General features: G+C 36.8%; 1 protein-coding gene across 7 annotated transcripts in view; it reads left to right on the plus strand.

The window, feature by feature from the left end:
- LRP1B (LDL receptor related protein 1B) overlaps positions 1–15,068 on the plus strand; it is a 2,140,503-nt gene that overhangs the window by 2,088,116 nt on the left and 37,319 nt on the right. For 5 of the 7 annotated variants that reach the window (XM_051849575.2, XM_051849574.2, XM_051849572.2 and 2 more), the window contains 3 exons: positions 2,964–3,138; positions 6,990–7,094; positions 7,963–8,076. In XM_051849575.2, the coding sequence (XP_051705535.2) occupies positions 2,964–3,138; positions 6,990–7,094; positions 7,963–8,076 (394 nt within the window). The remainder of the gene's footprint in view (positions 1–2,963; positions 3,139–6,989; positions 7,095–7,962; positions 8,077–15,068) is intronic. The other 2 variants (XM_002712121.5, XM_070071546.1) reach the window with 1 other exon arrangement.

Here is a 15,068-nt window from a genome sequence, read left to right on the forward strand (position 1 = left end):
TAAGTCCCCTTCTTGATTTTGATGAATTATGGCACCCTCTGATAGATCAGTAGCCTTCTGTGTTCCATCAAACAGCCAAACCAGGACCAGCATATGCAATTCTAGAACAATTGTGGGCTCTCTTTCAATGTGAGGAAAACAGCAAACTGTCTATTGGAAGTTGTTCTTCAGAGAAGAAAGGGATGTTAATACACCCTTCATGGATGAAGATAGAATTTGTGTCATGTACACTGTGTCTGTCACTCCTAGAACCATTAAAATTGGACATCATTGTGTACAGATACTAGTTATAACTTAAGTTTTAGACCTCCAAATCTCTCACTTTTGAAAGTGCTACTTTTCTTGAAGATGTTAAATAGGATTAAACATTGAATTTCAATGAGGGTACTGAGAATAATGCAACAATGAGTACAAGAATGCTTGAAATAAATTTCCATAGTTACAAAGCCAGCCTGTCAATAAATTTAATTTATGTCTGATTTAATAAAAGGCTAGGTAAACATACAGACATGAGAATTATAAATTATATTTTAATTTTCCTCACCCACTATCATTGTCATATAAAAGTTAAAGTTTATAAATTGTGATTTTTATCTCAGCTAATCTCATTTAACACTGCCTCACAATTAGATAGCTAAAAGGAAATTGCTGCTCCTAAAGAGAAAGTCTGGGATCAATTTAATCAGCTTTTGTTTATTTGTCTTATGAATTTAATGTTGTAAATATACTAAATTATGATATATTTATATAAACACACATATAGACCTGTCTGATTTTCAAAAGATCGAAGCAGAATGTCTACATTTGAAATGAGAGTGTCTGTTATATTACTAAATTCCTTTTTTTTAAATTATACATGTTCAAGAGATAGAGAACTACTTGGGGAATAAGATTCCTTTGTAGTTTAGAAAAGTGTGATGCTCTAATTGATCATAATGATAGGAGTAAGTGTCAAAGGGATCACATAAACAACACTAGTGTCTGCTAGTACTAACTGATAGAATTAAAAAGGAGAGAATGATCCAACATGGGAAGTGGGATACACAGCAAACTCAGAATGGCAGATGTCCTAAACAGCACTGTGGCCTCAGAATCAGCCCTTAAGGCATTCAGATCTGGCTGAAGAGCCCATGAGAGTTTCTCAGGCATGGAAAGCCAAGACACTCTGGAAAAAAAAAAAAAAATGACCTAAATGAAAGATTTCTGTGAGTGAGATCCCAGCGGAAAGAACGGGCCATCAAAGAAGGAGGTACCTTTCTCTGAAGGGAGGAGAGAACTCCCAATTTTGATTATGGCCTTGTCTAAATAAGGTCAGAGTTTGTGAACTCAAGAGGCTTCCATAGTCTTGGCAGCTCATGACAAGAGCCCCGGGTGATTACTGATGCCATAAACAAGAGTGTCAACAAAAGGAGTACTGTGCACTTACTCCTCATGTAGGATTTCTGTCCTTAATGTGTTTACATTCTGAATTAATGGTAAAACTACTACTAAAACAGTACTCTATACTTTGTGTGTCTGTGTGGGTGCAAACTGTTGAAATCTTTACTTAGTATATACTAAATTGATCTTCTGTATATAAAGATAACTGAAAATGAATCTTGATGAAGAATGGGATGGGAGAGGGAGTGAGAGATGGGATGGTTGTGGGTAGGAGGGAGGTTATGGGGGGAAAAGCTGCTATAATCCAAAAGTTGTACTTTGGAAATTTAAATAGAAGTTTAAAAAAAACTGTGATGCTCAGTCAGAAACATCTTTTAAAATAGAAGGTTCAGAGCACAGGGAGACTTCCCCTTTCACTGACAGGATGTTAAGCTCTTACCTTGGTGCGGCAGGATGGAGTGGACAATAGCCCAGATTGCTGCCCTCACTTCCCACCCACAGTGGAGCAGCTTGCTTTGCTCTTGGCATTCTGTGAGAGGCAATTCTTTTTTCTTTCTTACCTGCTAATGGATTTGGAAACTAAGTGGTTGTGTTTGGCATCTGTGCAGGGAGGCTTCTTTCTGCAGCACCCAAAGCCATTGCAGAAGTAGAAATTTTCTACTCAAACCACACATTGCACTGTTCTCCTCGAGAAAAGAGCTTTGAAGTGGAGCTATACGTGACATCTAAGTGAATTTGAGCATTCCTGCTTATTTTGAATTGCAGTTGCATTGTTCTTTACAGGGTTAATCTGCCGCTTGGGACATCAACATCCCATACTGGAGTGCATGGTCACAGAGTCCTATGTACTGCACTTCTGATCCAGCTTCCTGCTAATGTATTTGGGAGGCAGAGAATGACAGCCCAAACACTTGGGTTCCTGCCACCCACACGAGAAACCCAGATGGAGATCTTGGCTCCTGGCTTCCCCGCAACCTGTTTGATACAGACATTTGGGGAACGAATCAGCAAATGGAACATTATCTGTCTTTCTCTCCATTGTTTGCCTTTCAAATAAATAAAACTTTTTTTTTATTTAACAATTGACACTCTTTTTTTAAAAACTTTTATTTAGTAATTATAATTTCCAAAGTACAGTTTATGGATTACAATGGCTTCCCCCCCCATAACTTCCCTCCCACCCGCAACCCTCCCATCTCCCACTCCCTCTCCCATTCCATTCACATCAAGATTCATTTTCAATTATCTTTATACACAGAAGATCGATTTAGTATATATTAAGTAAAGAATAAAACGTCTTTTTTAAAGAATAAAACTTAGAAATTTGAGTTTATCAGCTTGCCTTATATCAATATAATTTCTCTTCTTATAGCCAGATGAAATGAGGGCTAACTCAAGCAAAAAAAAAAAAAAATCAATTGAATAATTAGAAAATGCTAGCTTGTGTATAATTAAAAACTGCTTTTGGAAATTAACTTATTTATTGATTGATCATTTTAATAGTAAGTGAAATGGTAACATTTATTATGACTGGAAAAACATTTTGTAATATAATTTTGATTTTTGGTGTGCATTCTTCCTAGATGTGTGTCACCACTATTGTGTGAATTCTGAATCATGTACCATCAGGGATGATGGAAGTGTTGAATGTGTCTGTCCAGCACGCTATGAAGGACCAAAGTGTGAGGTTGACAAGTGTATAAGGTGCCATGGGGGGCACTGCATTATAAATAAAGACAATGAAGATATATTTTGCAAGTAAGTGAATGTCCAGTTTAATATATAAAAATATTTGAAACAAAAGAAGTAGAGGTTCAGTAATAAATGGCAAAAAACATGTAAATTATTATAATTGTGCTTTTTGTGGCTATAGATAAACTGAAATTTATTTTAATTGACCAAAACTTATTCAACACCTGTCATCAACATCTGTGGAACATGAAAATCCATTGCGTACTGAGATGGCCAAATTATTCCCTCTAGAATATTCCTAATAGTAAGCAAGAATATGAAATACAGTATACTTTCAAATAGCTGTATGCACTATTTTTCATTGAGAATTGCATGCAGTTGGTGAGTTGATCTTTATGTTGTTACAAATTGATCTTTTGAGGATGGAGACAGAAACCTGTCTAATGGAAATGACGTTAAATTTTTTTCTTCATTTGCTGTGAACACTATGACCCCAAATAAATAGGAGAAGGAATAATGTGATCTGGGAAATAACTACACAAAAATGTCTAACTTTGACTTTTATAACATTTTCTTTTGCCACTTGACTTTAAGTGAATATCAAACAGCAGACTGTGCCTAAAGGGTAACACCACTCAGTTCCTAGCATTAAACAAGTTTATGTCACTGAGGTTAAAGAGCAATTCTCACTCCTAACTTCTGTTCACAGCCTTTAAGAGGGATTTATTAAGAACTCATCTCTCCCTTGGCCTGCTTAGTAGTATCATAACTGAGCTTATGATGATAGAGAAAAAGTATGCCTGCAAAGTGCTCATGCCTCAGCTTCCTCTGAGATCTCCATGAGAGTACCACATAAATTATGGTGCTCTGTCACACAAGGCCCAATAATATTTTATTGCAGACAGCATCAACGTTGTTTCTTTTTAATTTACTCTCATTTTAGAATTTACTCTAAATATGATTTGTGTTATCATTATGAATGACATTTACTCAAAACCTACAAATTGGGTTGTTTGAAAATACATTATTTTCAAAGCCAATAATTGGAAACATAACTACAATATAAACATGTGCCTTTTATATGTATGTAAATGCAAAACCAACTTTCATATAGCTACCAAAACTATATTTGCTAACGATTCCTTACAATGAATCTTCATCATGAAAAAATTCTATTTGCATTAGTTGGCATACATTTCACTTTGTGCCCAGGGTACCACATTAGAATGGGTTACATTCATCTTTGCAACTTCATTCCTTGTTCCCAGGCTATTATATAAAAAAAACTCAGATCCCAAGTTTTCTAATGAATTTACCTTGAAAAAAATCAGAAGCACATGCTTTGTTTACATCATATAAGGAAATTCCATTTAAGGAAGAACAGACAGGATTCTCAGGGCCCCTCAATTTTGCCTACTTTGTAGGGAAAATTGGCTTCTCCAAACTAGCAAAATCAGTTTCTCATAAACTGAGCAGGCTGTTGACATCCAATGTTATAGTTCTTTTGAAAGATCTTTTTAACCATTCTATATCTAAGAATGGATAAATAACATATGGTAACAATGAGTAGCTATTGTATCTTTTAAAATAAGAGTATAAAAAGAGTTGATTTACCAGATAAGCTATATAATATGTGAGTATGGCAATGCAAACAGAACTCTTGAGTGTTCTGAAACATGTTAGATGATCAAAGTTTGTTTTCATTTCTATGATAATTTTTATTTAGCATTATAATGAAATTGACAGTGAGCATGGAATTCTGTTTCCTAGGTAAACAACACATAATAAGATGAAATTGTAACAGTTAAAGTGAATCCTTTTTTATTTAATTAGGAAAATGCAAGCCACCAGGGGGTCTTGTTATTACAAATATGCAGTGGTATTTGTAATGCACAGCTTAGGAGCTGTCAATCTAAATAGGTATTCTATCAAGAATAAGTAGTAGTGTCTTTAAAACATAGCTAATTACATATTTTTCTGTCTTCTGGAAATCAAAGTAAATATCAGCAGGGGATACTTGATCATATTCTTCAATAACCTTAACAATACCCTTTTACTATCAATTGTCATGAGTAGATAACTGATAAGTATTTGAAAGTGATATAGCACAAACTTTGTGTGATATACATCTAAACAGGAAAGTATTATGAAAATTTACACGAAAATATGGACTATGCTATTTGAAACATAATACTTTGCATAATATGTATTTCACATTAAAAAACATCTACAGATTTTACCTTTAGTTTAGGATTCATACAAATCTTTTGGAACGAAAAGGGTTAACATCACTTATAGCTGTTGGAAGCAGACATTTAAAACGAAAGTATTCTCTTTTAGAATATGAAGTCTGGTATACAGTTATCTTTCCTTGTAGAGAGTCATTTTAATATAGAACAAACTAATTTTCTTGCTTTGATGTTATCTGTCTTACCAAACAAGAAACTATAACTTTTTAATCTTGACTTTCAAGGAGACTGGTCATGGAGGAAAACTCCCTTGGTTCCATTTAATGTATCAGACACCAATGTCACTGCTTGTGTGACTTGCATCTAAGTCAGGATACCTATAGAGTTTGTAAAGGATAGAATCTTAGAGACTTTAGACCACTCTGCCTTCCCCAGAACTGATTCCATTTTCACATATTTCCATTTCACATCCTGCATATAGTTTATACACTGATCCTGTTCATCTTGAGAAGAAATACAATTTTATAGCCATACCCTTCAGAAATTTTTTCAAATTAAGCAATGATGTCAAATAAATATGCATAGAAAAAATGAATTATAGCACTGCCAACCAATTATTTTCAGGCATCTTACTTATCATTGGGAATTACTCTGTGATAGATGTATTACAGTAGTTACCCACTGTGGAGATTAATCAATGACAAGGCAGCCTGAATTCTTTGTCAAGTTATTTCAAGACATATTGTGATACCATTGATTATTTCAGAGCACCAAATTCTGGCATGATCACCTGATTAAAACAATATGATCTACTGTAATTCTGATTTCAGCTCAGACTTTTATGATTGTATTACCACAGTTCTCATAGAATATGGATTGACTTTACTCCATCCCCTCACAATTTTCATTGTTCAGTCTAATTGTTCATTTGTTTAAAAATGAATGGCACATAATAAATTAATATATTTTCCAATTGTTATACTCATTTTCAAGTATTGCAATAGACAGAATATTTACTATTAACCCAGTCATGTAGTGTAACTTTGAAGAATTGTCTTGCTATGTTTTTCAAGAAAGCCTGCCTCATTACGTTCTTGCCATATTTCACATCACTCCTAAAACACTGCTATTCAGTGAACTCCTACATTTCTTTTATTAGAATGAAAAGAGTTTGACATTAATTGTAACACATATTCAAAGATAAACCGTAAGATCAACATGACCATAGGATGCACACTATCTTACAAAGGGTGGTATTTAAAATGCCTAATATTTATTTGGATCACAATTCCAGTTTAGAATGAAAAGCTGAAACATATTCTTCAAGATTATTCTTTGGTCATATGGTTTATAATTCACAAAGGTGTTACCAAATCCTAGTTTTATGAAAGAGGAACAATATACCAGTGCTAATATCTCCCTGAATTGTAAATGATAGACATTGGAGTAAAAAGCCTATTTTTACACACAAATATATAGCTAAATTAAATTTGTTTATTAAGCAAATGTATTGAAAATCTGGAAATTACCAAAAGAAAAAATGTATGTCATAATTCTAATAAAAAATAAAATACTTAGCCTCCAGCCAATCTCTGTTCCTGAAAGCTTACTTTTAGGCTTACTTTTTAATCTTGTAGGGTGAATAATCTTATATGCAGAGATAGTGTGTCAGCTTCCAACAGTAATGGTGCCAGTAACAATGGGATTTCTTTGTTGTTGTTGCTGCAGCTGCACTAATGGAAAGATTGCCTCTAGCTGTCAGTTATGTGATGGCTACTGTTACAATGGTGGCACATGCCAGCTGGACCCAGAGACAAATGTACCTGTGTGTCTGTGAGTATTTCACAACATCGTGGGCATTTTATGACAGGACTTTGTATGTGGATTCCCTGTGCCTCTCCTTTCCAGGGCGGGGAGGCATTTTAGATGAATGTTTCATGTACATCTCTGATCAAGTATTGTCCCTCATTGGCTCATGTTCTATAGAATCTCCTACTTCATCAATTTGCTATTAATGATTTCATGAGGACGAGCTCATTCAGTTCTTAGCATCACATCATTACAAACATTCAAGGATCTTTGAACTTGGAAATTCCAGGGAAATCTGTCCTAATGGCACTGACATGATTCAGTTACGTGAAGTGTGGAGATAATCATCTTTGATGAATCCCTTGGTACTTGTGGCCATTTATTTCAAAAGAACTTGTGATATCTGTTCAGCTGCATAATGCTCTTGGACTTATGTATCAGACCTATAGTGTTGTATTAAGTAAACCTGCAAGTCCTGGCATTTTTGGAATGCCTTTACTTGAGTCTGAGCTTCTGAGAGAAAAGTACTGGAGATTCTTAAAGTTCCTGGGAAAATCTGGAATTTAATATTTCCTTCTACCCAGTTATTGGACTGTTCAAACAGATAACTTGAAATTGATAACTTGAACATTAAGCTTCTGTGGTCACTGTTTTGAGTTTTGTTTATCATCGTTTGACCGAAAGGGTGACTGCCTCATATGATGCACATTAGCATCTGGTTCCCAAACCTGTCAGCGTAGCATGTGATGAGTGGGTATGAGAAAATAAGCATATCTGGAAACAGTTTTCTTCATTGTTTACTATCTCTGTATAAAATAAACTTGAAACATATGTGGCAAAAAAAAAAAAAGTCAGACGCCTTATTTAGCTGTATTTTACTGAAATTCTGCAGATGCTCTGTGGGGTTTAAAAGTCAGCGCTGTGACCAGAAAGAGAACCCTTGTGATCACTACTGTCAGAATGAGGGGATTTGCACTTTAACTGCGTTTAATGAGCCGAGATGCAAGTAGGTTTAACCTTCCACTTACCACTGCGCTTCGTGTGACATCATTTCAGGTCACAGTTCATTGGTTTAAATCATGAACATCCACATGCATTTCACAGTGTATACTTAATCTCAGGGCTCATCTGTGTCATACACACTTAACCTTTGCTTCACTCACCGTCAAGTGTGTGCACTACAGACTGCTAGAGTGTCTGGAAAGGTAACAGAGGGAATACAAAACCTGGTGGAGCTGTCTACTATAAATGCATTTGCTAGAACAGTAGCATGTAATTAGAGAAGTATAGAAACAGTTGTTTTAAGACTCTACTACTGGGTGTTATATTTGTAATAGTGATTTTTTTTTATTTAGTGACCAACTCCATTTCAGGCACTGATGGAGTAGTACATTATTTTTTTCCTCCAAAATGTTACTGAAAACTGTCTTTCCTTAGATTCCTTTACAGAGGGAATGCTGGAAAATGCATTCTAGAAAATTCCAGAAACTTCAACTTATTAATATTTTAAATCATTCTTTCGTGATTTAGTTTGTGGTGCTTAGAAATTTGTGAAAAATAAACTCATATTTTCCCTGAGAAATTTCAGTGATTACCTCTGAGATTACTGCCAATGTTTATGACAATGGAAACATTATTGTCATTGTGAATTTAAGCTTTGGTAATGTCATGTCTGGGCTCATCCTTGGTAACCAGTGTCATAGTCAACATCCCTGATTGGCACCTGATAATACATGCACTGGTCATGGTGGCAAAGTACTTAATAATGTTTTTAACCCATAATTGCTTTACAATTAAGGTATTTCATGATGGAATACCTACTACTTTGTCCATAATTAATTTATGCCTCCAGAAATTTGAGGCAGGAGTTTGTACTGAAGCAGATTGGATTTGAAGGTGGTGCTTGATTAGACAGACAGAGGAAAGCCATGGGTATCGTCTGAAGGAACCCCACATGAAAGTGTCTGGCCATGATTCGAGAGAAGAGTGAGGGCTTGAACCCAAGCAGTGCACTTGCAGAAAATAATAGAACAGTAGATTCATTGCTATTTTAGAGTTAGTAAGTTCAGGGTGATGGAGATTCTAATTTTAGTTCATTTTTTAAAGTATCAGAGAATACCAGTAATTGCTGGTCTGGGTACCAGTCTCTGTCTATTCTGCCCCTGTCTCACTGTTCCTGGCAAAATAAACAAGTTTCAGACTCACAGATGGATCTCAGAATGACTGTATATCATACCACTGTGTCACCAGAATAAAAATCTCTCTTGGGAAAAGAAGCCCACATGACGTTCTTTTGGACTCTTCAGTCATAGCAAACTTCATGATAGACACAGTATTTTTTTTTTTTTTTGACAGGCAGAGTGGACAGTGAGAGAGAGAGACAGAGAGAAAGGTCTTCCTTTTGCCGTTGGTTCACCCTCCAATGGCCGCCGCGGCCAGCGCGCTGCGGCCAGCGCACCGCACTGATCAGATGGCAGGAGCCAGGAGCCAGGTGCTTTTCCTGGTCTCCCATGGGGTGCAGGGCCCAAGCACCTGGGCCATCCTCCACTGCACTCCTGGGCCACAGCAGAGAGCTGGCCTGGAAGAGGGGCAACCGGGACAGAATCCAGAGCCCCGACCGGGACTAGAACCCGGTGTGCCGGCGCCGCTAGGCGGAGGATTAGCCTAGTGAGCCGCAGCGCCGGCTGATAGACACAGTATTTTAAAATGAAAACCAGCCTATCTGATAAACCAGGAAAAACATGTTAATTTTAGAGATTTGGAGCAAATTCCTTTTACTACTGGTAGCTATCTCTGCCTGCATTTGGTTTTGTGGAAATGTTGTGATTACTTTGCCTTTGATTCCCTAAAATTTATGGTGAGAGTAGGACTAATGTTCATTAATTACATTTCTCAACCACTAATGTCATAAAAGAAGCATTGAAGAATTATACTCTGTTATTATTCATTCATTAATTTTTTAACCAAATATTGATAATCTATGATGAGTGAGGCCTTGTGTCAATTTAGAAGAATAAAAGCTAAAAATGACTTTTAAATACTTGATACCAAGTGCCATATTTATCACTTACACATAATGTGTAATATTAGATTATATATAATGTTTATCATTATTATCTAATAGTTTCCCCTGTGTCACAGATGATAACATGAGCTCACTTGCTACATGCATTTCAGAATCTGAAGTCCATGCCCTCATTGTGACTCTTAAACTTTACTACTGTTAAAATAATTTATGCATGGCTATTACTTTTTAAAAAACTTAATTTGTGTAAATAGATGGCTTTTAAAAATTAAAATATAATTTGTTAATTGTTATGATGTGTAAATAGCCAAAAATAGTGGGAAACCTAACAGGGATAAATTAATGATTCCTGTTAGGAGGGTAGAAGCCTTTATAGAAGAAGTGACATTTTCAAAGAATTTTGAAAAAAATTTATGACAGTTTTACAAGAGAGAAGTGGACAAAAAATCTAGTTACAATTTTATGTGTTTATTTATTTGAGAGGGAAGGGGTGAGAGAGTGAGAGAGAGTACACTTCCACCCACTGATCCACTTCTTAAATATCTGCATTGCCCAGGACTGGGCAGAGCCAGATCTGGGAGCCAGGAACTAAATCCAAGTCTCCCACGTGATTGACAAGGACCCAGTCACTGGAGTCATCACCACTGCCTCTCAGAGTTTGCATTATCAGGAAGCCAAAGTGACAAGCCCAGGTCAGGCATTATATCCTGGAACCCACATATGGGTGAAGGTTTCATAACTGGCATCTTAATTACTAAACTAATTGTCTGCTTCTGGAAAATCTTTTCCAAGGGAGGGAGTATCACCAAGGAGAATGGATCTGAATGTAAAAGGTGAAGGTTCGTAAGGACAGAAAACAGGACATGTACAGAGTGAGAGGAAAGAAAGCTAAAGAGATATGTTGGGACCAGTCTACAAGGCACCTTTTATGCCATGACACAAGATTGGTTTTACAGAAAGAAGAGCAGAAGACTAACGCTGGAACTCTAGGAAATGACAAAGCTTTGGCACTGCATAAAGGAGGAATCCCCAAATGTAAATGAGAGTCAACAGGTGTTAGAGGAGATGAATTGGGGCAGATTCTTCTGAGTCAAAGGAGGACAGTGTCAAAGAAAACCAGCTTCAAACAGCTCATAGATCAGCTTATAAAGTTTATTTGATTTTATAATTAGGTGCCCCCTATGACAGATGTCTTAAAATCCCTGTGCAGACCAAAATTACATGACAACTGGTCAATTGAAAGGTTAGGAAATGGAGGAAACTGTGTATTTCTTTCTGAATGGCTATGGATTACATGAAGGAAAAATGGTAAGTGTGATTGAGGGAAAACTTTTAGGACAAGTTTTATAACAAGGAAAACTTACCTATTCAAAAGGACTATTTTTCATTATTTTTAAAAAGTATTTATTTATTCATTTTAAAGGCAGACTTACAAAAAGGGGGAGAAAGAGGGAGAGAGGGAGGGAGAGAGAGGAAGAAAGAAAGAGGGAGAGGAAGGAAGGAAGAGAGAGAGGTATCTTCTGTGGGCTGGTTCATTTCCCAAATGACTACAATGGCTGGAGCTGGACCAGGCTGTAACTAGGAGCCTAGAACTCCATCCAGGTCTCCCACATGGGTTCCTTGGGCCAATGTTTCACTGCCTTCCCAGGTGCACTACCAGGAAGCTGCATTAGAAGTGGAGCAGTTGGGACTTGAATTGACACTCATGTGGAATGCTCACATTGTAGATGGTGGTATAATCTGCTGTGCCACAAAACTGGCCTGTATTCTTTCAATTAATTAGAGGCCTACTGTTAGAATAGAAAAATGGTTCAGAGACAGATTCCATGCTCATGTTTCTTAGATTTGAGATTTATATAATATGGAAACTTTTCTAGTTTTCCCGAAGATATAGATGAGTAAATATAAATAAAATTTAATGCAGAGTATCTCTGACCATGAGTAATACAAAATAGTTCAGTTAAAGAATGATGAGGCTCTCAAAATACTGCTCTAGTGACTACTTCTCCTTAAAAGAAGAGGTTTCTAGAAAACAAGTCCAGCATCAGATCTCAGTTGTTAGCAATCACATATATTCCAGTTAACTTAGTATGCACTGTTTCATCTAAATGCCTTTGTAGAAAACAAAAACTTCTTTAAGAGATACAATATAGTGCTTACCTTGAATCTACTTGTATTGTATTTTTTTTCCTCAGAGTAAAAAAAACTATTTGAATTGTATGGAAATATTTACATTTGGGAACTCCATAAACTATTCAGATCTATGAAGGTGGCAGGCTTTTCTATGTAGAAATTTTATTACTATATCCTTCAACTGAAAGCATAGATTTGTTCTTTGACAGCCTTTGCTTTTGTCTCTTGGTGGCCATTTTCACTTATTATGAAGTGTGGAGGGAAACAAGGAAACTGCAAAGAAAATCTTAGAGAAAAGAATGAAATCTGTTCCTTTAAACATTTATTGGGAAGGAGTTTTGACATTTATTAGAGGATATATATTGAAAAATGTTAAATCCATATTTTTAGAAAATTCTAATATGCTGTTTTGAAAATATATTGTTAAAAATTTTATTGTATATTATAGAAACTATTAATATTGTGAAGAATTATTGAAGTCAATCGCAAGTTAAGCAGGCCTTCCTAATAACAAGATTTCCCCCTCGGATCAGACTATCATTTACATCTGATTTAATAGTCTTCACAGCATAGACCTACCTCCACAGCATTACTTCCATGCAATATCCACAGTATTGTTCACCTTCCAGGGATAAAGACTTTATAGCCGCCTTCTCATGCCTGGTAGTCCTGCCATTCCAACACGGGCACAGGCGCACTTAACACGCAGGGGTCTTTCTCACACATCTCACTGGACTCAAATGAGTCTCTTCATTTTTTTCTAGTAAACATTATCCCATTAGTGTCAACTCAGGTGTGATCTCTGTGTGTGAGACATATGACAAGTGAATAGCAAATATTGGTAGGATTGGACTTAACAGAAGTTTCTAAAAGAAAAGAATCAACTTTCAAAGAGAAATGTATATATGTAAATTTTTATTTTTGTCAACTTACAGGCTAGCAGGGGTGGGTAACCTTTTTCTCTGCCAGGAACCATTTAGATACTTATGGCATCATTCACAGGCCATACCAAATTATCAATTTAAAACTTTGCCTGATACAGATTTATTGAATTTTAAGTCTCTCCTTTGATTGGCTTGGCAAGGCCAGGTCAAATGATTTCACAGGCCCTCTGGTAAGACATTCTCCACCATGGAGGTTCCTCTATTCCTCCAAATTCATATCGTGAAACCCTAACACCCAGAATCTGAAAATAGGATTATACATGGATATAACCTTGTAAAGAGATGATTTAGTAAATGAGATCATTTGGGTGGACCCTAATCCAATCTGACTATGGGCCTTTTTCTTTTTTAAAAAAAGATTGATTGATTTATTTGAAAACCAGAGTTACACAGAGAGAGGAGAGGCAGAGAGAGAGAGAGAGGTCTTCCATCCGCTGGTTCACTCCCCAATTGGCCACAATGGCCGGAGCTATCCCAATCCAAAGCCAGAAGCCAGGAGCTTCTTCCGGGTCCCCCATGTGGGTGCAGGAGCCCAAGCACTTGGGCCATCCTCTACTGCTTTCCTAGGCCATAGCAGAGAGCTGGATTGGAAATGGAGCAGCCGGGTCTCGAACCGGCACCCACATGGGATGCCGGCACATCAGGCCAGGGCATTACCCCACTGTGCCACAGCACCAGCTCCCAACTATAGGCCTTGTTTAAGAGGAGGTTAGAACAAAGAAAACCCACTAGATGTGCTGTACATACACAGAGAGGATTAGGTGACCATCAGCTTGAATATATCTTTCTGCAAGCCAAACACAGTGGTCTCAGAAGACCCCAGACCGATGTCATCTTGATCTAAGCCCACTCGCCTATGAGAAAATACATTTCTGCATTTTAAATCACCAATTATATATTATTTTGTTACAGTAGCCATAGCAAACACATAGGTTTTGCAACCAGGAAGCAGAATGCTGCTATGACAAATTTGAAAATGTGGGATTGTCTTTAGAGCTGAGTACTGGGTGAAGAACTTTAGCGTTTTGAAACACATGTTTGAACACACTGGGGCTAGTATTGTGCAGTGGGTTAAGCTGCCACTTACAACACCAAGATCCCATATCATAACCTGAGTCAAATCCCAGCTACTCTACTTCCAGTCCAGGTCCCTGCCAATGTGCCTGAGAATATGTGCAGAGGAATATGGCCCAATTACATGGGCCCCTGCCACCCATGTGGGGATCTAGATGGAGTTTCAGGCTCCTGGCTTAAGCTTGGCCCAGAGTTGGCTATTGCATCCATTTGGGGAGTGAACCTGCAGATGAAAGATGTCTTTCACTCTCTCTCTGTCACTCTGTGTTTCAAATAAAAAAAAAAAAACAACTTTTTCCAAAAGCCTAGAATGCCTGAAAAACCGTTTCTAGAAACCCACATATTAAAGGTGCATTTGATAAGACCTCAGATGGAAATAAGTCATGTTAGAGAACTCTGGAGGGAAGGTAACCCGTGTCATAAAATGACAAAGAAAATAGTCTGATATGTGACTTAGTGTTTTGTGTAAATAGAACTTGCAAGTGATTAATATTTAACTGAGTTTCTAAGCAAAATGTTGATGGTATAGACTGGTTGCTCCTTGCTGCTTGTGATAAAATACAAAAAGGCAGAAATAAATTAAAGGAATTGTTGAGTAAAACTGTACCAGAACTTGAAGATATGGAAAATATTTAACCAGTCCATATTTCAAAAAAAAAAAAAAAAGGAAGAAAGAAAAAATGAGAAAACATATCCTGGAGAATATATCAAGGGCATGGCTGGACAAGCATTACCTATTAAGAGATTATGATGTGTCTCATGGATCTAATCAGCCATCCTAGCATGAATACTGCAAACTTGGACTAAAGGAGTCAGAGATAG

The sequence above is a fragment of the Oryctolagus cuniculus genome, chromosome 3 (genome assembly GCF_964237555.1).
Source record: "Oryctolagus cuniculus chromosome 3, mOryCun1.1, whole genome shotgun sequence".
NCBI lineage: Eukaryota > Metazoa > Chordata > Mammalia > Lagomorpha > Leporidae > Oryctolagus > Oryctolagus cuniculus.